The sequence below is a fragment of the Bufo bufo genome, chromosome 7, assembly GCF_905171765.1.
Source record: "Bufo bufo chromosome 7, aBufBuf1.1, whole genome shotgun sequence".
Taxonomy (NCBI): domain Eukaryota; kingdom Metazoa; phylum Chordata; class Amphibia; order Anura; family Bufonidae; genus Bufo; species Bufo bufo.
In genome coordinates, this window is record NC_053395.1 from 20423213 (window position 1) to 20444887 (window position 21675).

The 21675-nt window shown below is 43.9% G+C and overlaps 1 protein-coding gene across 10 annotated transcripts in view; it reads left to right on the plus strand.

The window, feature by feature from the left end:
• LOC121008366 (myosin phosphatase Rho interacting protein) overlaps nucleotides 1-21675 on the plus strand; it is a 96096-nt gene that overhangs the window by 62460 nt on the left and 11961 nt on the right. For 7 of the 10 annotated variants that reach the window (XR_005780567.1, XR_005780566.1, XM_040440856.1 and 4 more), the window contains exons 8-15: nucleotides 3567-3702; nucleotides 4372-4476; nucleotides 5244-5300; nucleotides 9944-10012; nucleotides 10091-10180; nucleotides 10617-10726; nucleotides 12208-12778; nucleotides 12904-13020. Coding sequence is in view for 8 of the 10 variants with exons in the window: in XM_040440856.1 (XP_040296790.1) it covers nucleotides 3567-3702; nucleotides 4372-4476; nucleotides 5244-5300; nucleotides 9944-10012; nucleotides 10091-10180; nucleotides 10617-10726; nucleotides 12208-12778; nucleotides 12904-13020 (1255 nt within the window). In the remaining 2 variants the exon portion in view is untranslated. Of the gene's footprint in view, nucleotides 1-3566; nucleotides 3703-4371; nucleotides 4477-5243; nucleotides 5301-9943; nucleotides 10013-10090; nucleotides 10181-10616; nucleotides 10727-12207; nucleotides 12779-12903; nucleotides 13021-14790; nucleotides 18412-21675 lie in introns of those variants that run through there. The other 3 variants (XM_040440850.1, XM_040440852.1, XM_040440851.1) reach the window with 1 other exon arrangement.

Here is a 21675-nt window from a genome sequence, read left to right on the forward strand (position 1 = left end):
GACCTGTCATAGCTGTGCCCATAAATTTTGTTTTTGGCTGCAGTAGAACTTACTGAGCCAACTCACGAACAATTGTCATAAAAGACCAGTCCTTAAATGGGTCGAGAACGAGGGGACCCTCGCCGATCAGCTGTTTGAAGAGGCCGCAGCCTCTTCCTGGGCCAGCGATGTGATGTTCATCGGTCCCGAGGCCTAGGCACTAGTGTTGAGTGAAATTTTGTTTTAAGTTTGGCGTCTAACGTTCGGGTGTGGGTTATCGAAGAATCGCCTTATGGATAACGCTACCACGGACCATAACGGAATTTAGAATCCATAACGCGATTCTTCGATAACCCGAACTTTAGACGCCAAACTTAAAACACAAGTTCGCTCAACACTACTAGGCGCAGCTCCGTCCCCTTCAAGTGAATGAGGCTGAGCTGCAGGACCAATCGCAGCCAGGTAAGCCGCGGCCTCCTCAAACAGCTGATCGGTGAGGGTTCCAGGTGTCGGACCCCTGACGATCTGATATCAAGACAAGCGCATGAAGCACCGGTCTTGATTAAATCTCCCCCAGAACGTTGCAGAGGTCAGCTCTTGTGACGAGATGATGAACCCTAGGAGAATCTGATAATGTAGTCTACAGCTGGCTGAAGCAGGGCATGCTGGGAGTTGTGGTTTCACAACCTCTGGAGAGCCTCAAATTGGAGACCACTGTTCAGTGAAGTCAGCCAAAGACTTGAGATTTTTTTCACTTATGTCCACAAGACCCCACAACATTTTCCAAACTAGAGGGGCAACAAGGACTGGACAAACTGGATCTTCTTGGATACCTGTCAGATCCTCTGCTTCCTCCCGAGATAAATGGCGTAGATGCCACTTATCAAGCACCCCGCACAGTGATAACCATGTACGTGCTGTGAGCTATGGAACATGCGTATCTAGTGTTAATGAACTAGTCAGGATTGTGGTTATAGATTATTTCTCAGGATCAAATGAAATGTAAAATGAAATCGGAAGGAAAAGACAAAAGTGTTCTGTTCTGTAACACACGAGCTCATGAAGCCGTAGCATTCAAATGGGGTCAGTGTGCCGTCCTCTCAGTTTTTCGGTTTAAAAAAATAAAATAAAAGATTGAAAGAAGAACGAAAGGGGTATTCCAGTATGTAAAGGATAACTATTAGATGGATCGGCTAGTCGGGCAGGCGCATAGCCGCTCCATTCATTTCTTTGGGAGTTGCAGAGAGAGCGCGCGCTGTACTGGGCTGTTGGAACTCCCATAGAGCTGAATGGAGCAGCTGTGCGCCTGCATGACCGGCCTCTCCATTTTAACAGGGTACGGGGTTCCATTTAACAAAAATAACACGCTTATTCTCCATTGGTTCCATTTCAATGCTTCCTCTGCGCTGTCTGGTCCCTCTTGACACGGAAATGTAACCGCTCAGCCAATCGCTGGCTGAGGAGAGTCACCACAGTGGCCAATGATTGGTTGAGCAGTCAGATTACTAATGTCGGGTGGGACCAGACGGTACAGAGACAGTCGGGGAATGATGAGAGGTCAGAATGAGACCTGCGGAGGATCAGTGAAGTAGTATTTGCAATCCCTGAATTCACTGTTACACTATGGATTCTACAAAGAAGCAGCTGACGACTTGACTCCAGGACACGTATTTGGCTTGCAGACCCCAACCCCTGGTTATTTTACAGTAGCATACAGCCACATGACAACTAAAATAGTGTTTATACAACTTGATACTCAACCTCCGTCATAACTGGTGTCCTAGGGGATGTCATCAATATAACGCCATGTGATGGCTGGAATTTTTCTTTACATTTCAGGAAGTAATTTATTACTGCAGTTAATGGGGGAAAATGGTGCACAGGTGGGCCTGCTTCATCACACAGAACCCCATTAAATTATCCCGTGTTGTGCGACAGCCCGCTCTGTGTTTCGTAAGGCCCAGCCCCCCCCGCAGGGAATTTACCAGTTGTTTAACAAGTGGCTCCGGAGTCGAGGAGTAGACGAGGATTAAACCGCTCAGAACTGTGCAAGATCAAAATGTTTTGCAGGGAAGAGACAGACGCTTCATTAATAGAACCTTGTGATCTCGTTAACTGGGGAGCGCTGCCAACAACCCCCTGCTCCAGGAGCGCCAGCCGATCACAACACGGCCCGGCTATGTTCACCTGAGGACTTGGCACCGACCTGCTCAAGTCACACGTTTCTTTATGAACATTTCCCATAAAAAAAAAAAATTGTTTAAATAAAAATCCTAATCTGGGGGCTAATTGCACGCCAGGGAACAGAGCCGCAGACAATGTTCCCCTCCTTTTGAAGTTTCCTTAATGAAAAACAACCCCTTTTCCCGGCTGACCTCGGATCACGATGTGGGAGGTTACAGCGCGGCACTTTTGTCTTTTCATGTGTAAAGTTATATGAAGTGCAGGTCGGCGTCGTACACTTTGATGTCCCTCACGCGCCGTCTGTACACGTGGGGGAGGTGGCCATTTTGTAGGCAGAGCAAGTCATAGTGAGAACACAGCCAAAGATTTTTCCTCCATTTTGGGGGCGTTCGAGGTCAACTCGGAGACCTGTTTTAATTGCTCTTTAAAATAAGCGAAGCCAACACGGTGGTCCCCTCCATTGTGTAAAGGTGGCAGATCTGAAGGCGCCACTGTCCGTTTTGCAGATTTCTGTATATTGGTGCATACTATATGATGATATTTGAACACGTTTAAAGGGCCTTTAACTGATTGTCCAGAGACATGTTATTGGAAATTAATAAAAGTACTAATATTAAAGGGGTATTCCGATTTGTTAAAGGGGATAACTATCAGGTCAGTGTGTGACCATTAGGACCTCCACCAAGCATGAGAACGGATATCCTATACCCATCGGAGCACCCTGATATTAACTGAGGGGCAGGATGATATGCAAACTGACACTCCATTCATTTCTATGGCCGTTCCAGAGACCGCCTAGTACAGCGCTCGCCTATTTCCAGAACGCCCAGAGAGAAGGGAGTGGCATTTTGCATCCTGTGGATACGGGATAACTTTAACAACTGCAATACCTCTTTAAGTATAAAACATTTTAATTTGCTGGACAGTCACTTTAACTGCAAGCTTACGCGCCAAGTAATGGTGGAGGATAATTACAAATGTGGTGGATTTATAAATGCGAGCAGTGCCAAGCTCTAAGCCTATTACGTTTACCAATCCGAACCCAATGCTGTGCTCTGTGTAGTACCTGAAGAAAGCCGTAGAATGATCTGTAAGTGACGCTACAATCTATGATTCTTCAGCTATGGTCGAACTAAAACTCAACAGATAACGGACAACCTATATCATCCAGGATGTCCTGGAATCTGTCAAACAGTACAGTTTTATAGGGACCGGACTGGATGAGGGAAATAGGCTTCCTTTGGCGTTGCTTACATTTACACAGTTAAAGGGAGTGTGTGTATTACTTTTATACATTTTATTACTTTATAATGGAGCATAATTTTTTCCCTGATGTCTGTCGATTTTTTTTTTTTTAAGATCTCCTGTTTTTTTCCCCCCGCTCTTTTCCTTTTTTCTCCCAGGCGTTCTCTGGTCATTGAGAAGTTTGAAGCTTTGGACATCGAGAAGGCAGAACACATGGAGACCAGCTGTTCCACCGCCCCCAGCAGCGAGGCCCGGCAGGGCCGCAGTGAGAAGCGCACCTTCCCAAGGAAAAGAGTAAGGAACCACAAAGGCATCGTGAGAATTTATTGTGTGTAAAAAAAAAAAAAAAAAAAAACATGTTTATGAAGCCCTTCCACTTGGGTGTGTGGTCTTCCAGCTGCCCTCTGTAGGAGGCTTTATTCACATCACCGTTCAGCTCCTAAACGGAGCAGGAGAACGGAAAGGACGGAGAAGGCACATAACTGAGCCCTTAGGACCCCATAGACTATAATGGGATCCGTTAGGTTTCCGCTCAGAAGATGATTTTGGAGCAGAGAGTTTTGTCTCCGCTTCAAAATCATCTTCTGATTGGAAACATAACGGACCCCATTATAGTCTATGGGGTCCTAAGGGCTCCGTTTGGCTCAGTTATGTGCCTTCTCCGTCCTTTCCGTTCTCCTGCTCCTAAACGGAACAGAAAGGCTGAACGGTGATGTGAACGAAGCCTAAATGGTTTACCTACTCCACCAATACACCATATATGAGTGGAGTCTGACTTGACATATGCATCTTGTTGCGTCAGCGTATCCTGTCACAAGTGTATTCCCCCTCGCCTGTGTTTGATGGAAGCCATGTTGCCAAAGGGCATCGCAAAGTACCTGTATTTATTTTCCTTTGACCTGTTTTTTTACAGGTGTCTTCCTTCATTTCACAAATGTAATCTCTTTCTATCTCATTCAATAGGACGAGACAGGGGGGACCTCTATTCCTGATGTGTCGGCTTCTCATGTTTCACCATACCGAAGGGCCAAGTCCCTGGATCGTCGATCCACAGAATCCTCCATGACGGTGAGTAAACACAGACTGTTCCTGAATGACCGTATCCTCATCAACCATTGATAAACATTCCTCCTATGAACATCATTGCGTGGTCTCCACTCCTAACAAAGTCTGACCACAGCTGTTCTCCATCTGTCACATGGACTTCTAGTGTTGTCATTCGATGGAGTACATGTTGGAATGGGCTCTTTGTTCCACAAGTGTTTCTGTTGTGTTTTTAAAAAAAAAATTATGTGAAGATATCTTTGGCACGTCGAGCTTCTACTATAAAGACCGAGCTTCGCAAATAGCTGGGATGCTACACTCATGAGGCCCGCAACCAAATGTCTGTGCATTTCAGCCCTGTTGCTATTTAAATAGGAAACCTAATTCAGACCCGAACCTTGCTTAGGGCTATTAATTGGTGAAAAGAATACTTTTTTCGATTTGGCAGCCCCCCCCCCCCCCCCCTGTACTTGAATGTATTTTGGTATCCTTAGGAATGGAGGGTTATTCTGGGGCGCTAGTCATATGACTGTCTTGCATATATAAGAAGCAGAGGTGATACCTTAACAGCTGATTACATGACTGGACTGTAATCATGAAACTGGTAGGAAGAGACCAGGTCTGTAGGCTCCAGCTTTAAGACTGTGGCGATAGTTTTGAGCCTATAAAATCATTGCAATAATGAATAATTCATGTCAATTGAAGCCTTTTGAGCGTTGTATTAACAGAACACAATAATATGACTTGGATTTTTACACCTGGTATAGTAATTTCCATGACTTTTTCCGCAGCCGGACCTATTGAACTTCAAGAAGGGTTGGTTGACCAAGCAGTATCAGGATGGGCAGGTGAGTCCTGACACAGCGTGACATTTAGCGGAGTTGGACACTACAATGGGGGGGTGGATACAGTATACTCTTATAGCAGATGGGACCCGCACCTTTTACTGGAAAGGTGTACAAATTAGTTCTCATCCAAAAGGAAGAAAACGGTTTCTCTGGTGCCACCTATCGGCTGCCATGCCGATTTGGAGGAGAGCTAATTTGCATATCTTTTTCCAGGAACCATTGCCTGTAAGATTCCCTATATCGGCTAGGTTTTTATAAGGAGAACCAGTAGCCCCTTGAAAACTAGAGGCTTCAGAGGTTTTGCAGTTGGTTGGCAGTGTGGCCATGTCGAAGTACACTTTTCATTCCTTACCACTGTCCAGCTTTTCCTTCAGGCTTATATTTGTTTTATTTTGGCCCAATGTTAGAGTGCTAATTGTCTTCACATTTCTACGTGCCTCAATCTGAATATCGTGGAAATCATAGTCTATAAGCAATGATCTATTCCATCAGATTTCTAAGAATAAGTACATAGATCGACGTGTTGCTATTGGGTGTTCTGTGATTCCAAGAAACGTTCATCACTTTTTTTATACTTGTCCTGTAAGTCCTGGTAATTTACAGCTGTCTACCAGGATTGCCCTCTTCTCTGTCCAGCTGGCAGGTGTTGGCTCGAGGTAGACAGTCACCCACCATCACTTGCATGAGCCTCGGCCTGTGCCCAGCAGGGTAATGCCTCATAGCCTGGGCTGGCTGCCTGTGTTTGGTCTTGTGTGATAATGGCGGTGTTCTCGGGCTACATACCGGGCGTGCTTGGCAGGCTCTGCCCATGGCTGAGGTTGTGCTTGTTGTGATGCGATCTGGAAGCTATGCAGACTCCATGTTTACAAGCAGAGGCAGTCGGGGAAGTGTACTTACATCATGACCTTATTACAGCTGCCAGCTGGGGCCCCCATGGGATGGTGGTTACTGGGATATGGGGAGGGATCCGGTTACATTAGCTGCCTCTGTGAGATGGATTTAACATTTGCTGGGAGCACAAACAATGCTCTATTTTGGTGGATATCCTCCTTCCTCCGTTTCCTCTCTTTCATTCAGTCCTTACGGTTTCATTGCTTACGGACACCATAAAATGAAATCCTGATGTGCACAGGTCCAGGGCATTCTCTACACAATGGCTTGGCACCTTTATTGGCTCCAGTCACCTGTGTCCTTGACTGATTTAGAGATCTGTAAAACTTCTCCAATGCTGCTTTTATTAGTTTTTTACATATTCTATTTTTTTTCCTTATAGTTTTAACGTGCTTCCTTGCTACCCTCCTGTTTTAGTTATTTAAATGCTTTTTTTTTAAATTATTTATCGCTTTCTTTATAGTTCTATTTATCCACATTGTTTTTTTCTTGTTCCTCAATTTTTTATTCCCATAAGGTATGTACCTCTCAAAATTAGATTTTAGGAAGCTTTTTAAAAATATCCCATTTTGTGCCTGTATTTTTCTTTTTGAGGACTTTGTCCCAGTTAGTTAGGCCTATGGCTTACTTTTTTGTTCCTCCCTGAAGAAACACTCTTTTGAATGACAATTGGAAGGTTATTACTTTATGGTCACTATTTCCCAGGTGTCCCCCGACCTGCACATCTGTTGTTCTGTCAGGTCTATTGGCTAACACTAAGGCTGGGTTCACACTTGAGCGTTTTACAGCGCGTTCAAACGCGCTGTAAAACGCTCAACACATGAAAACCAATGCTTCCCTATGGCCCTGGTTCTCACTTGAGCGTTTTACAGCACTGAATAACGCGCTGTAAAACGCCCTACGCTCAAACAAGTACTTGAGCTTCTTTGGGGCGTTTTGACGCGCGTTTGTGGCCATAGGACATTGCAGTCAATCACACAAACGCGCGTCAAACGCGCGTTTACTATTGCAAAAAACGCTCGTCAAAAACGCGTGTTAAACGCGCATATCAAAGACGCTCAGGTCTGAACCCAGCCTAAGTCCAGTATGGCCGTCCCTCTAGTCGGGTCCTGAATCAGTTGGGAAAGGTAATTGTCTTTGGTTATTGCCAAAAACCTGTTTCCTTTATGAGATGTACAGGTTTCAGTTTCCCAGTCTTTATCTGGGTAGTTGAAGTCCCCCATAATAATATCCTCATTATGATTTGCCGCCTCGTCTATCTCGTTTAGTAGTAGATTTTCTGTGGACTCTGGTATATTAGGGGGTTTATAGTAAACTCCTATTAGTAATTTATTATTGTTTTTGCCTCCATGTATTTCTACCCACAGTGACTCCACATGTTCCTGTCCCTCACTTATATCTTCTCGGACTGTGGGCTTTAGACAGGACTTTACATACAGGCAGACCCCCCCCCCCCTCACCTTTTTTTTCGATCCTTTCTAAACAGACTGTAACCTTGTACATTAACCGCCCAGTCATAGCCATCATCCAGCCATGTCTCTGTTATTCCCACTGTCATAGCTATCATCCAGCCATGTCTCAGTTATTCCCACTGTCATAGCTATCATCCAGCCATGTCTCAGTTATTCCCACTGTCATAGCTATCATCCAGCCGTGTCTCAGTTATTCCCACTGTCATAGCTATCATCCAGCCGTGTCTCAGTTATTCCCACTATGTCATAGTCCTCCTCACACATCACTAATTCCAGTTCCCCAGTTTTATTAGTCAGGCTTCTGGCATTAGTATACATACAATTAAGAGGTTTATGTATATTTTTTACCCTACACCTTTCCTTCTGAACTCTCATTTCTCCCCCAGTCCCATTACCTCGCCCCCGGTCTCTATCTGCACTATCTTCCCATCCTATAATGTAATTACCCTCCCCCCCTCCCCCACAGTCCCTAGTTTAAACACTCCTCCAACCTTCTAGCCATCTTCTCCCCCAGCACAGCTGCCCCTTCCCCATCGAGGTTCAGCCCGTCCCTACGATAGAGCCTGTAGGTGACAGAGAAGTCGGCCCAGTTCTCCAGGAACCCAAACCCCTCCTTCTTACACCAGTTCTTGAGCCACTTGTTAACCTAATCTTCTGCTGCCTTTCTTGTGTGGCTCGTGGTACCGGTAGTATTTCGGAAAATACTACCTTTGTCATTGGTTCCACTATGGACCATGACTGCTGGATCTTCTCCAGCCCCTCCCAGTAATCTGTCAACCCGATCCGTGAAGTGTCAAATTCGAGTGCCAGGAAGACAACACACCATTCGTCGATCCCGGTCTTTGTGACAGATCGCCCTATCTGTACCCCTAATAACTGAGTCTTCCACTACCAGCACCTGTCTGGCCTGCCCTGCTCTCCTGCCTCCTGGAGGTGACATTCCCCTGACTGGCAGAGGAATGGTCCGGCTGCAGCAGTGCTCTCCCTGAACTGACATCCCCCTTATCTGCCAACCTTGTATCAGATCAGGGCTAGCCTCCCTGGCACTTTTCCCTCTATCCCGCTTTCTGTTATCCAGCTACCTACCTCACTTTCCTGATCCTCTTCGCTACCATCCTCCCCACATCTACCCCATAAAGTGCTTGCTCAGTGAGCAGCAAACTCTTTTCCAAATTGTCAACGCTTCTCAGTGTTGAAATTCGCCCGTTTAGATACACGATGTGCGATTCCAAACGGGCAATTTGCTCACATTTTGAACAAAGATATGCAAACGGCTGTTCCAGGACTGCATACATCAGACAAGATGTGCACTGGACTGCGCTGTCAATAATGGAACACATAGTAATGGGGGTTACACAAGAAAAGAGAAAAAATACAATATGGTGCAGTGATAAGAATCTAACTTACTGTAGTCCCCTCCTAAAGTCCCTGAATCTCAAGTCACGTAATCTAAAGTCACACACTTAATACAAACACACACGAACGCTCACAAACTCGCGTTATTTGTCTGCTTGTATAAATGCAGCTCTCAAATCGTACTGTTTTTTTCCCTCTGGATTCCTCTTAAATACTAAGCAGGTTCAGTCCATTTTGGATTAGTAAATGATCCTTACTAGATGGGAAATGTTCAGATTGATTCAAATTGGTATCCTTCCACATAAAATGTATCTTGCCTTCATAGGACTTGATCAAAGCACACTTCACTAGAAAAATCCCAGCCCTGCTTACAGTTAAAATCCAACATTTAGTGCTGGCAAATCCAGAAAAGCGACAGACAAAACAGATTTGTCACTTTGTGCTTACGCGTTTCAAGCTATCCACAGCTCTTTATCATGTACAGCCCTGCTCCACTATTGAAGTGAATTGAGCAGAGGTGCAACACCACACATAACGTGAAGACAGTGGTGGCACTGTTTTGGTGGAAATAACCATGTGTTTGTTTTCTTTTTAATCCTGGACAACCCAATTGCTGCAGGCATTTTCTGTTGTATATGAAGTGAACAGCTACAATTTTTGTCGCATACCCACAGTAGTATTTGTGTACACACTGCTTCCATGTATAAACCATTATCTACTATATGTTCTACATGGAAAGCTCTTATACAGCCTTGGAAATTGTCTCGGTGCCATCTGCTGGTCAAGGAAGGAAGTGTCCATCCCTTCTGGTAGCAAAATAAACTAGCAAAAAACAACAACTTATTTTGTAGCCGTGTGAACCTAGAGCTGATATACTTCTTGTGATAAATGCTTTGCATGCTAACCTCGTATTATGTGTTTCAGTGGAAGAAGCACTGGTTTGTGCTGACTGACCAGAACCTGAGATATTATAGAGATTCTGTGGCAGAAGAGGTGAGGCCCCGGCCGTCTGCTCTTGGTGGTACTGTGCCCTTGTCCTGCCACTTAGTCTCTCATCTACTTTTTGCTCAGGCTGCTGACTTGGATGGGGAAATTGATCTGTCCACCTGTTATGATGTCACTGAGTACCCGGTCCAGAGAAATTATGGGTTCCAGATTCATGTAAGACATTTGCTTTTAGTAGTCCTTTTTTGGAGGATTTGTCCTTGCTTGTATTGTCTTTTTGTTCCCTTTAATTTTCAGAAATTTTGTAGCACTAGGTCAGAGAGGGATATATAGACGTAAACAACTGCTGAATTATGCATGTGTTCATTTTGCTATGTGGTTTTACTTTAGTGGTTGCGCCTCTTTAGAAACAGTGCATAAAACTGCAGACTAGAGTGGAATGTGATACACGTTTGCCGGTCTGATGGTCTCAATGTTTCAGAGATTATTCCACATTTTGGAAAATATTTGCGATGACCCAACAGTTTCATTATCTTCCATTAGAAATTGGCAAAAAACACCCTCTTTCCAATGTATGGCTGAAATATTCAACACTGCAGAAACCTAGGCAAGAGTTTGTTGATATCCACAAGTCCTTTTTTGATTTTTACAGACAAAAGAAGGGGAGTTCACTCTTTCTGCGATGACCTCGGGAATTCGGCGGAACTGGATGCAGACCATCATGAAACATGTGCGACCCAACACTGCCCCTGATGTCACCAGGTGAGGGCCTCCTGTATGGTGATGCATGTCTGCTTGATCCCATTTCTTTCAACTAAACTTCTACCCGCTACAAATTCCTGAGGATCATCAACTTTCACAATATTTCTATAAGTGAACCTTTCATTTCCCGTCCTCCTTCTCCTGCCCTTTCCCTTCCTTTTCTCATTTCGCCATCTCTTTAATTTCCATGCAAACCCCAGGAAAAGCTTCTCTCTGAAACTGTCTGTGCTGAAGCCAAGGTTGGAAAGCTGTGTTCTCTCCTGTATAAACGTCTTGTGGTTTGTATTCGTTGTGGTTCACTGCATGCTATGCTTCTCATGTCCCAAGGTTCTCTTTAAGTAGGTTCTTCGAGTGACCTGTGCCCAGTGGAGATTGCCATAAGTTGCATTTTCTCCCCCTAACTTGTTCCCAATTATGCTCGCGAGTACTGAGCCGCCTAAATGGCTGCCTCCACTATGCACAGAAAGTGGATGCTGTTAATAAGATTACATGGTCCCTACACAGCAAAATAAAGCACAGGAGTGGGTGGCTTGTTCACGCTTGTTGCTTGTATGTAATGTTACTGCATCCTGGCATGGCGATAATGATCTGCCTGCTCTGCCACACTCATGCAGCACAAGTATCGGAGACATAATAGTTGTCATTGTTTCTAGTTGACTTGCCTATCTTTTACAGGTATGCATGACATGCGCTTTTATTTTATCCTTGTCTTCGACTGTAATAAAATCTTTTGGCATGGGTGACAAAGACTAAACACCTACCACATCAAGCCTATGATCTGTAGGGTTCCCTTTGGACCTCTTCTGTAAGCAAACTGAATGTAGCTTAAAATGGATGTTCAGGACAATGTAGCCAATTGCTTTGAAGGTGGGGATTCCTTAAGCCAGCCAATCAGTCGTCCATGGAATTGGTCGTCCAAAGCTGGCTGGCCAGGGAGTCCATTTTTATATTTTTTTTAATCGGCAAATTTTGCTGAATTCAGCAGACCACAGCCAAAGTTTTCCAACCTTGTTCATCACAGAAGTCTGCCACCGGCCATCACGAATGTTCAAACTATGGTTTTCCAAAATTGGAAAACTTTTATCTCGTTTAGTCTTAAAAGCAAGAAAGAGCATTCCTACAAGAAACTCAACTCTAAATAGAGGTGAGGTGAGATTTAATACATGGAGTATATTTCTCATAGCTGAAGCATGTAGGGAAGGCGATCTGGAAACCCCAGGAGAATTGCACACTTTGAGAACCTGGTTTCAGACTTGAATTGCAATATAATACACTTTCATATAAACTCTTCCTCTTTTCCATACTTTGCTTTCTCTTTTAAAATAATGCATTTTATTGCAATGGGTATTTTCTAGACTTGGAAATATTACTGCCTGCCAACTCCTGCCCTGTCCCAGCTTTATAAGTCCCCATTGGTGGAAGATGATGTTGGACCTCTCCTTTTAACCTCATGTGTTTTTTTGTTTTTTTTATATCAACAGCTCGTTGCCCGAGGAGAAGAGTAAAACAGCATCTTCGTTTGTCTCCAGTTCCATCCAAAGTGAAAAGCAGGATTCGGAGCACTCGGACGCAGATGGAGAGCAGAAGAGGAGCCGGGCACGGGAGAGAAGAAGAGAAGGGCGTTCCAAGACCTTTGACTGGGCAGAGTTCCGACCCATTCAACAAGCACTGGCTCAAGAACGAGCTCAAGCAGCTGAGGTGACAAAGTCGGTTTCTTGTTATGACACCACTGACTCCAAGAATGATCTTGGGGAGCTGGAGAGGGAACGAATACGGCGGAGAGAAGAACGCAGGAAAAGGTTTGAGAGCTCGGACTCTGTGGAGGAGTCTACGGGTGAAGAATCCTCACGTATGGAGGTAGATAAAGGACCGGCGTCTTCTGATTCCATTGACATTAGGCCAAATGTTCAAGTGGAAATTGAGCAGCGCTGGCAACAAGTAGAAACCACTCCATTAAGGGAAGAAAAACAAATACCCATTGCTCCATTGCCTTTATCCAGTGCCTCCCCCAAACGCACCACTGAAGATATTACAGTACTCTTGGAAAAGCAGGTAGAAATTATATTTATTGTATGGGTCACACAAACTGTAGATACATGGTTCTGTTATATGTTCTTTAAAGATCAAAACCAATTGGAATTTTCTGTTTTATTTACTTTTTTCCACCCATGGTCCAGCTGGAGCAGAGTCAGAAAGAAGTGTCTGATCTTCTGGCCGAAAACCTAGTGCTGCAACAGAGACTCAAGATGGCCTTGGAACAACAACAAAATGCGAGAGATGGATATGTGTTACAGGTACCAACGACCGGCTAATGTTCTGCTAAACCTGTCCATTGGCACTCTGTAATCCTTCTGCTGGCAGTGAACAGGTTTACTTATATAGTATGTGAAGATCTGATATACCTGTGCATGCTCCTCTCTTACATATTTTCCTGTGGTCTTCAGTAGAGATGAGCGAATTTCCGGTTATGAAATTCGTTTGCGATTCGTTTACTGGTAAAAGGTGAATTGTGTTATGGATTCCGTTACCACGGACCTCTAAAGGCATTCCTACATAAAGGAAAAGGCAGCTCTCACCTGCTCCTATTTGCCGTGAGCACGGAATCCGCTCCTGGACACAGCTGACTTGTTAACTCCAAAACAAAAACGTAAGATCCAGCTCAATCTTGTGGCAAAGAGGAATACTTTATTGAAGCGATAAAAACTTCCAATACAGGACAGTCTCGTCTACGCGTTTCAGACCTTAGGTTTTTGGTCCTTACTCAGTCATGTTATGCTTTCCGTCATAGAATTGCCTTATGGTCCGTGGTAACGGAATCCATAACGCAATTCCCCTTTTACCAGTAAACGAAGCGTGAACGAATTTCAAAATATGAAATTCGCTCATCTCTAGTCTTCAGCTTGCTCTCGTTACTGTGTAATACAGTGAAAAAACCTGTGTTATGGTCACCGCTCTTTCGGCTATATTTCGCCTCATGGTCAAAGCTCTTTCGGCTATATTTTATATTTGGCCACAGACAAGCTGAACTCCATTTACTTCTAGAAGTCTGTTTTTGAGTTCTTTTCAGCATGGTTTCTATAAGTAGTGTTAGCACTGAGGAATTCACAAGCATGTTTCCTCTGTTATTTACTGCATGTCGACCACAACCCTAAAAGCATCTGAGCTCATCTTCTCTCTATGCCTATAATTAGGGCAGAGTGGTCTTCTACTAACACATCTTGGTGGCTTGTACTGCATGGTGTCATTTTTTTTTTTTAAAGCATGTTGTACATCTAATATTTCACTGAGTGTCACATCTATGGGCTTTTCCTACCAGCATTAAAAAGGTTCAGCAGTTGAGGCTAAATTCTCCGGCTTCTGGTTGTGCTTCTGTCTGTCCCTGTGCTGTATTTATGTACGTCTGCATGCCTATAGTAACCTTCTATTATTTGCTCTCATACAGATCTGAAATCTAAGATGTTGCTTTGCTGTTTTTTTTTTTTTCTAGCTTTCTATTTCTGATTCATTTGCTTCCTCTTTGTGTTTATAAGTAGCAGTTAAAAGAGTAATAAAAAAAAAAAAAGCTTGCAATAAATAAAAAATCATATCTTTTTTTTTGCTGTATCTTGATTTTACACTTTATTTTTGTTCCCTACTTTGCATGCCATAGGTCGACATTCATTTCCTATTAGCTTCATATGATTTTGCTAAAAAAAAAATTGTTTTTGTCTTAAAAAACAATATTGATCAACAAGCTGTTCTTCCTCGCCCTGCTACCACCCCAGTTTTTACCCCCTCTCTGCCTTGTTCCCCACCCTCTACTAGATAGTCTTATTTTTTTTTCCCCCCACCTCTCCGTTTAGAATCTTTTATGCATCTTTTTTGTATGTTTTTACGTTCACCATCAAAATCTCCAGACAATCTGAACCAGCCTGAAAGTACAAAAATGCCTCGAACTGCAAACTATAGGTAGCTGCAAAAAGGGGCAAGAAGTTTTATTATGGTCCATTCTGACCAGAGGTGTGACACTCAGCCTTGTCAAATGAGAGTGTTACTAACATACATGTTTAATCAATCTCTTTAAGACTGAATTGGCAGATCCATCTTCGGATGCTTGGCAGAGACTCCATAAAGTCAATGAAGACCTTCAGAACGAGCTAGAGGCGCAGCGTAAGCGTCAGGAAATGCTCAACCATCAACTGCAGAGTATCAAACACAGTTATGGAGAAGCCAAGGATATCATCAGACATCACGAGGCTGAGATTCTGAATCTTCAAGCCCGTCTTAGCAGTGCATCCGCCGAGCTTTCCATTAAGGAGCAAGCTCTGACCAAACTAAAAGGAGACCTTAAGTTTGAAAAGGAAAAGGCTCATGAAATGCTGGAAGAATGGAAAAACAGTGAGGTGGCACTAAGCTCCCAGCTTAAGGTCAGCCAGCAGAAGCTGAAAGAAGTAGAAGCTTTGCTTTTGGAGAAAAGGCAGGAAATGCGTGAGCTTGAAATGCAACAAGCTCTGCAGAAGGACTATCAAAAGGAAGCACAAAGGTTGCAAGACAAGCTTGCAAGTCTGCAGGCTCAGCTGGATGCAAGTGAACAAGCGCAAAGACTGATAGAAGAGAGACTTCAGATGAATTATGAGGAATTGTTAGACCGCTCGGAAAAGGAGAAACAACTATTAATCCTCAACTTGAAAGAAACAGAAGCCCGTCTTGTAGAATATGAAGATAAACTGCAAGAAAAAGACCAGGTGATGGAGGTATTACAGAAAGAGAAGCTCAATGATGGTGCCGAAGCTAGCGTATTAGTTCACCACCTGGAAGAACAGCTGGTGGGAAGGGATGGCGCTATTCACAGATTGAAAGAATGGATCAGAGAGCTGGAGTTCGAACGGGACCAGCTTAAAACTACATGTCAAGAAATGGTCCAGCAGATTGCTGGTTCAGACTCTGACATCTCAAGTTTACAAAACAGAATTCAGGTTCAAGAAATGGAGTACAATCAGTTGAGGAGTTCATTCGAGAAATCAACAGAGGACATCCTCAAAGTTCAAGAATGTCTCAGAGCCAAAGAAGAAGATTTGAAAAATGTCTATGAGGCTCACAGGAGGCTTATGGGAAAAAAAGATCAGGATATTAATGAGGCACTTATTAAGATGGCAGCTCTGGGAAGCAGTCTGGAAGATACTGAGACAAAACTGAAAGCCAAAGAAGAGGCGTTGAAAAGCTTGGGTGGGTTATGTTCGGACTCTCAAGCAAAAGAAATCGAGTCTGTATATCTTCAATTAGAGACTGCAAAATGTAGAATTTCAGAGATGGAACACTGTCTACAAGCAGAAGGCGGGGCTGTATTTAGGGAAGAGTCGAAAAGAGATGGTCTCATGGAAGTTGTCCATGATGTGCCACTAGCCACTGCTGACATAAATGCTTGCACTCACTTTACAGAAAAAGAACAAGAGACAGGAGTAAAAAGACAGAGGATACGATTTTCCAGTATTCACTGTCAGAGATATGCTCCTCTTGACAGCACTGAGAAAACATGGACAAGTTGTCCTCCCCCTGATACAAACCAGGAGCAATCTTCCTCTGAAGGAAGCATCTCGCCTGAAGTTACTGTTCCATATCAATCTTCTGGAGCTAACGACTTGGATAGTTGTTTGTCCATTATCCATTCTATCGAAAGTAAGCTATATCTAACAGAGGAAAATCTGAAAGATCTGACTCTAAAGCTGGAAAATGAAAAGACCAGTCATAAGGAGACCCTTTTGGCCCTTCACAATCAGTGGGCAAATGCTGAGGCCAGTCTTAGGGAACAGCTACAAACTAGTATATGTCAGGTCAACTCTATGGCAAAACAATTGGAAGAGATGCAAAGAGAGAAATTAAGTTGCCACTCGGATATGACCAGAAAAGAAATTGTATGTTGCTTAGAAGCTTGTGGTAATCTTCAGAAAGAACTACATGAAGCAGATGAATCATACCCAACCTCTTACTCACTGCCCAGCATTAAACATGGTTTGTCTGGCATAATTAATTCTTTACAAAAAGTTCTCAATGATTTATCAGATCCCGAAGATCTGGATAAGGATTCCCAAGCAGAATCTACAATGCAGTCTCCTCGGGGTTCCATGCACAGACTTTCAGAAAAAATAAATTTCCAGTCTCAGTTAATATATAAAATGGTGGAGTCCTTTAAAAAAACAACCTTTGAAACTAGTCCACAGGTTCCAGAAGGTGAGCAGAAGGCAAGTTTCTCTACAGATTATCTGGTAGAGAGGTTTGCAAGGAAAGTTGAGCTAGAAAGAGATTTCTGGGATAGGGTTGATCAGCTTGGAAAAGCTATTGCGGGGAATGAAGGGGTGGTAGATCCCGAGGAGTCCAGTTTAAGACTAAGTTCAAGTTCAGATCTTCTCCAAACCTTGGCAGACAATACTCTGCTCAAAGCAGAGCTTGCACTGGCCATTCAGAAGTCGAAGGCTCTGGAAGTCGATCTTAAGAAAGTGGAAGCTGCCCTTGAAGGACCATCTGTGGAGGGCACAGGAACAAAGACTTCTGGATCTCTGACGTTAGGAGTCACTGACTCTGAGCCATATAGCTCTGAGAACGCTAGCGTTGCATGTTCAGAGGAGCTTTCTTTACAGTTAAAGGAAAATGCAGATAAACTAAAGAGAATCTCGTGTGCCCTAATGTCACTATCGCATTCAGATTGTCAGGGAGCTATTCAGACTCTGTTGGAAACACACCAACAAATTTCTAGCTGTGTTCAGTCTAGCAGTTCTCTGCCATTACTTGTACACGATGCTGTCGTGCAGGCCCAGCTTTGCTATGTTGCTTGCAAAGCTCGGCTTGAATATCAGAGAGAGTTGAGGAGGAATATGAATGCTTTGTGCACGGCTCACTCTGAAGCTTTATCCAAGGTCCATCAAGACTACCAGGAGATCCTACATCAGAAGCAGAGTGAACTCTCAGAAGTTTTGGAAAGCGAAAGGAATGCAACTGCTGCTGTAACCAATAAGGCCGGAGAAGCAGAAAGATTTCTCGGTGAAGCTGAAGCAAAATTCAAAGAAACAATGTCACAGCTTGAAAATGAATACAAAAATGAGATGCAGAACCTGATGGATCGCTGGATAGAAAGGGAGAACACTTTGAAATCGCAACAGCTCGAGGTGGATGCTAAACTTCAAGCTTCAGAACGTGAGAGGAAAGAAGCAGAGAGGCTTCATTGGGAGAAAATCAAGCAATTAGAGGCTCAGTTCCAAGAGCAAATTCAGGAGCTCCAGATCATTCACAGAAATGAGATAAAAATTTTGGAGGAACGGTATACACAAAGCATCCAACAACTTCAGGATACGCTTGACAGCTGTCAAAGGGATCAACCATACGCCCAGACACCAGTGGACTCCACTGCTTTCAGTGTCGCTTCTGATGAAGAAATAGTTTGTAATATAGACTCCATGAATGTCCTCAAAGGTCGAATTCTAGAACTGGAATCCCAGATGGACAGAATGAGAGAGGAACTTGAACAGAGACATCCAGAAGAAAATATGTCCTCCATAAAGGAGAAATACCAGGCAGACTTTGAGAACCTGAAGGTCCAGTTAGATTACATTATTAAGTCTTATTTTACTGTCATCTCATTATTACTGTTTCTAACTCTTGAAGTAATAGGGGGTGATTCGTGATGCCCTACACCAAACTTCTCAGACCCTTTCATATTACATGTGGTTAGTCGGCTTCTTGTATTCAAGAATGCTCTTTAGTGCTTCTGCTTTTTTTTTTTTTTATAAAAACTGACATTATTTGGATCACTGTAAGAATCCTTGAAGGAAATAATAACCCTTGAAGACCATTTAGACTATTAGTACATAGTCTTATCTTCATTTTTTAGTTTACGACACCAATTTGAATTACCCTTTAATAAATCAGTCCATCTCCTTCACCATAGCCCCTCATACACCATCACTGATGACTGTGTAGTATGATCAAAGACCTTAGACTTCTATGACAGATTTAATTGACTTTCTACAATATCCACCAACAATCTAATGTCTCTGGGGAAAACTAGATTCTACCCCAATATCTTCTGTCAGTAGATATTAGACACAATGGATTTTACTTTTCCAAACCATTCCCCAGAGATAAGTGGCACAAGTGGTTTTTCAAATCCCTGAAATGGATCACCCCAAAGCTATACCTTTTTCTAGTATATATTAATATACAAATACACTATATAGATACACTAGATCTCAGTATTCTGCGTTAGGCTCCATTCACACGTCCGTAGTGTGTTTTGCAGATCCATCGATTGCATTTTGCGGACCGCACATCGCCGGCACTAATAGAATATGCATATTCTTGTCTGCAATTGCCGACAAGAATAGGACATGTTCTATTTTTTTTCGTGAACGGAAATGCGGACCCGGAAGTGCGGGTCCGCATTTACGGAGACGGGCAGCACGTCGTGCGGCCCCGTAGAAATGAATGGGTCCACAAACGAAATTGTGGACGTGTGAATGGGGCCTTAGGCTGTTCACATCTTATTTTTGTACATGTCAGAGGTATACATCTGGAGTATTCCCCAATATATATACCGTATTTCTCGCCCCATAAGACGCACTCCCCCCCCCCCCCCCCCCCCAAAAGTGGGGGGAAAATGCCCCTGCATCTTCTGGGGCTGAAGTCCGGAACTAGGTGCGGGGCTCGGTGCAGTCACTGTACTCTTACTGCGGTGAGCGGCGGGGCCCGGTGTATTTATAAACATTAAACCTTATCCTGTTATTAAGTTTAACGCTGCGCTCTCCCCTGTTCCCCTGTATCCGTACAGCATTTACGAACAAGCTTCCATACCAGGCAGAGCGGACGGCAGCAGTAACGTCACTCACTGACGTCGCGCCCCTGCTCCTCCCACTTTATGAATGAAGCAGGTGGAGCAGGCGCGCGACGTCAGTGAGTGACGTTACTGCTGCCGTCCGCTCTGCCTGCTATGGAAGCTTGTTCGTAAGTGCTGTACTGATACAGGGGAACAGGGGAGAGCGCAGCTTTAGTTAAACTTATTAACAGGATAAGGATTAATGTTTATAAATACTGCGATGAGCGGCGGGGCCCGGTGTATTGGGGGACACTGTTATGAGGGGGATCTGTGGGTGACATATATAGCAGTGTCATCCACAGATTTCCCCCCCCCCCCATAACAGTGCCATCCACAGATCCCCCCCCCCATAACAGTGCCATCCACAAATTCCCCCCCCCATAACAGTGCCATCCACAGATCCCCCCCATAACGGTGCCATCCACAGATCCCCCCCATAATGGTGCCATCCACAGATCCCCCCCATAATGGTGCCATCCACAGATCCCCCACCCCATAACAGTGCCATCCACAGATCCCCCACCCCATAACAGTGCCATCCACAGATCCCCCACCCCATAACAGTGCCATCCACAGATCCCCCCCATAACAGTGCCATCCACAGATCCCCCACCCCATAACAGTGCCATCCACAGATCCCCCACCCCATAACAGTGCCATCCACAGATCCCCCACCCCATAACAGTGCCATCCACAGATCCCCCACCCTATAACAGTGCCATCCACAGATCCCCCATAATAGTGTCATGCACAGACCACCATTAATTCAAAACCCACCAAAAGCACACCTTTTGGTTAAAAATTTTTTTTTTCTTATTTTCCTCCTCAAAAACCTAAGTGCGTCTTATAGCTTATAGGCCGGTGCGTCTTATAGGGCAAAAAATACGGTGTATGTATGTATATGTGTATATGTGTGTGTGTATATATATATATATATATATATATGTATATACATACACACACACACACACCACCATATATACAAAAAAAAAGGCCAGCGATTGGCCGGTGTGCGACACCATACTTTTTAATTTTTTTATTCCTTAGGAGACAGGTACTTGCTGCTTCCTATATAACCCTATATCTGGAGTCTAGGAAAAGCACTAATTAAATAGACCATTGCCATCACAGTGGATTACACACTGGGCAAAAAGGGCAATTCCCCAGTCTCGGACACCTTGTCCCTACCAGGGACTAAATTTGTGGTACTATATAACATAGACTGCACTATTATCTATGCACTGTGTATAGAAGTGTTATGACTGTATAGTAGGGTTGTTTCGATACCAAAATTTTGATTCGGTTTTGATACCATAAAAAAGTATTGCAATACTCGAAACTATTCGATACCACGCGAAAAAAATAAAACACAAAAAAAAAGCTGCGTGCATTCCGCATTTTATGGAACGTCCGGCCCATAATCGAACAGTCCTATCCTATTTTTTGGGGGGACAAGGTGACTAAAAAAAATGGCGAATCGCGCAGTTTTTATTTATTTATTTTTCTGTTACGGCGCTCACCGCATAGGACATTTTTGAAATATTTTAATAGTTTGGACTTTTCAGACATGGCGATGTGATATGTTTATGTTTATTTATTTATTGTTTATATATTTTATATGTAAAATTGGGAAAGGGGGTGATTTCTAATTAATATTTGGATGTTTTTTTACTTTTTATTTAATAACTATTTTCCCCCTTAGGGGCTAGAACCTGGGATCTTTGGCCTATTCACCCTGATAGAGCTTTATTAGGGTGAATAGGACTTCACACTCTCCCTGCTGCCCTGGGCATAGTACACACAGCAGCAGGGAGATTAACATGGAAGCCAGGGCTTCAGTAGCGTCCTGGCTGCCATGGTAACCACTGCCATGGGGGTCAAGGGGAGGGGGCGCACTGCGCCAACAATGATTTTAATACTGGGGGATTGAGGTGAGGGGGCGCACTGCACCACCAATGATTTTAATATTGGGGGGGTTAAGGGGAGGGGGCGCACTGCACCACCAATGATTTTAATACTGGGGGGTTGAGGTGAGGGGCGCACTGCGTCACCAATGATTTAAATACTGGGGGGTTGAGGTGAGGGCCGCACTGCATCAGCAATGATT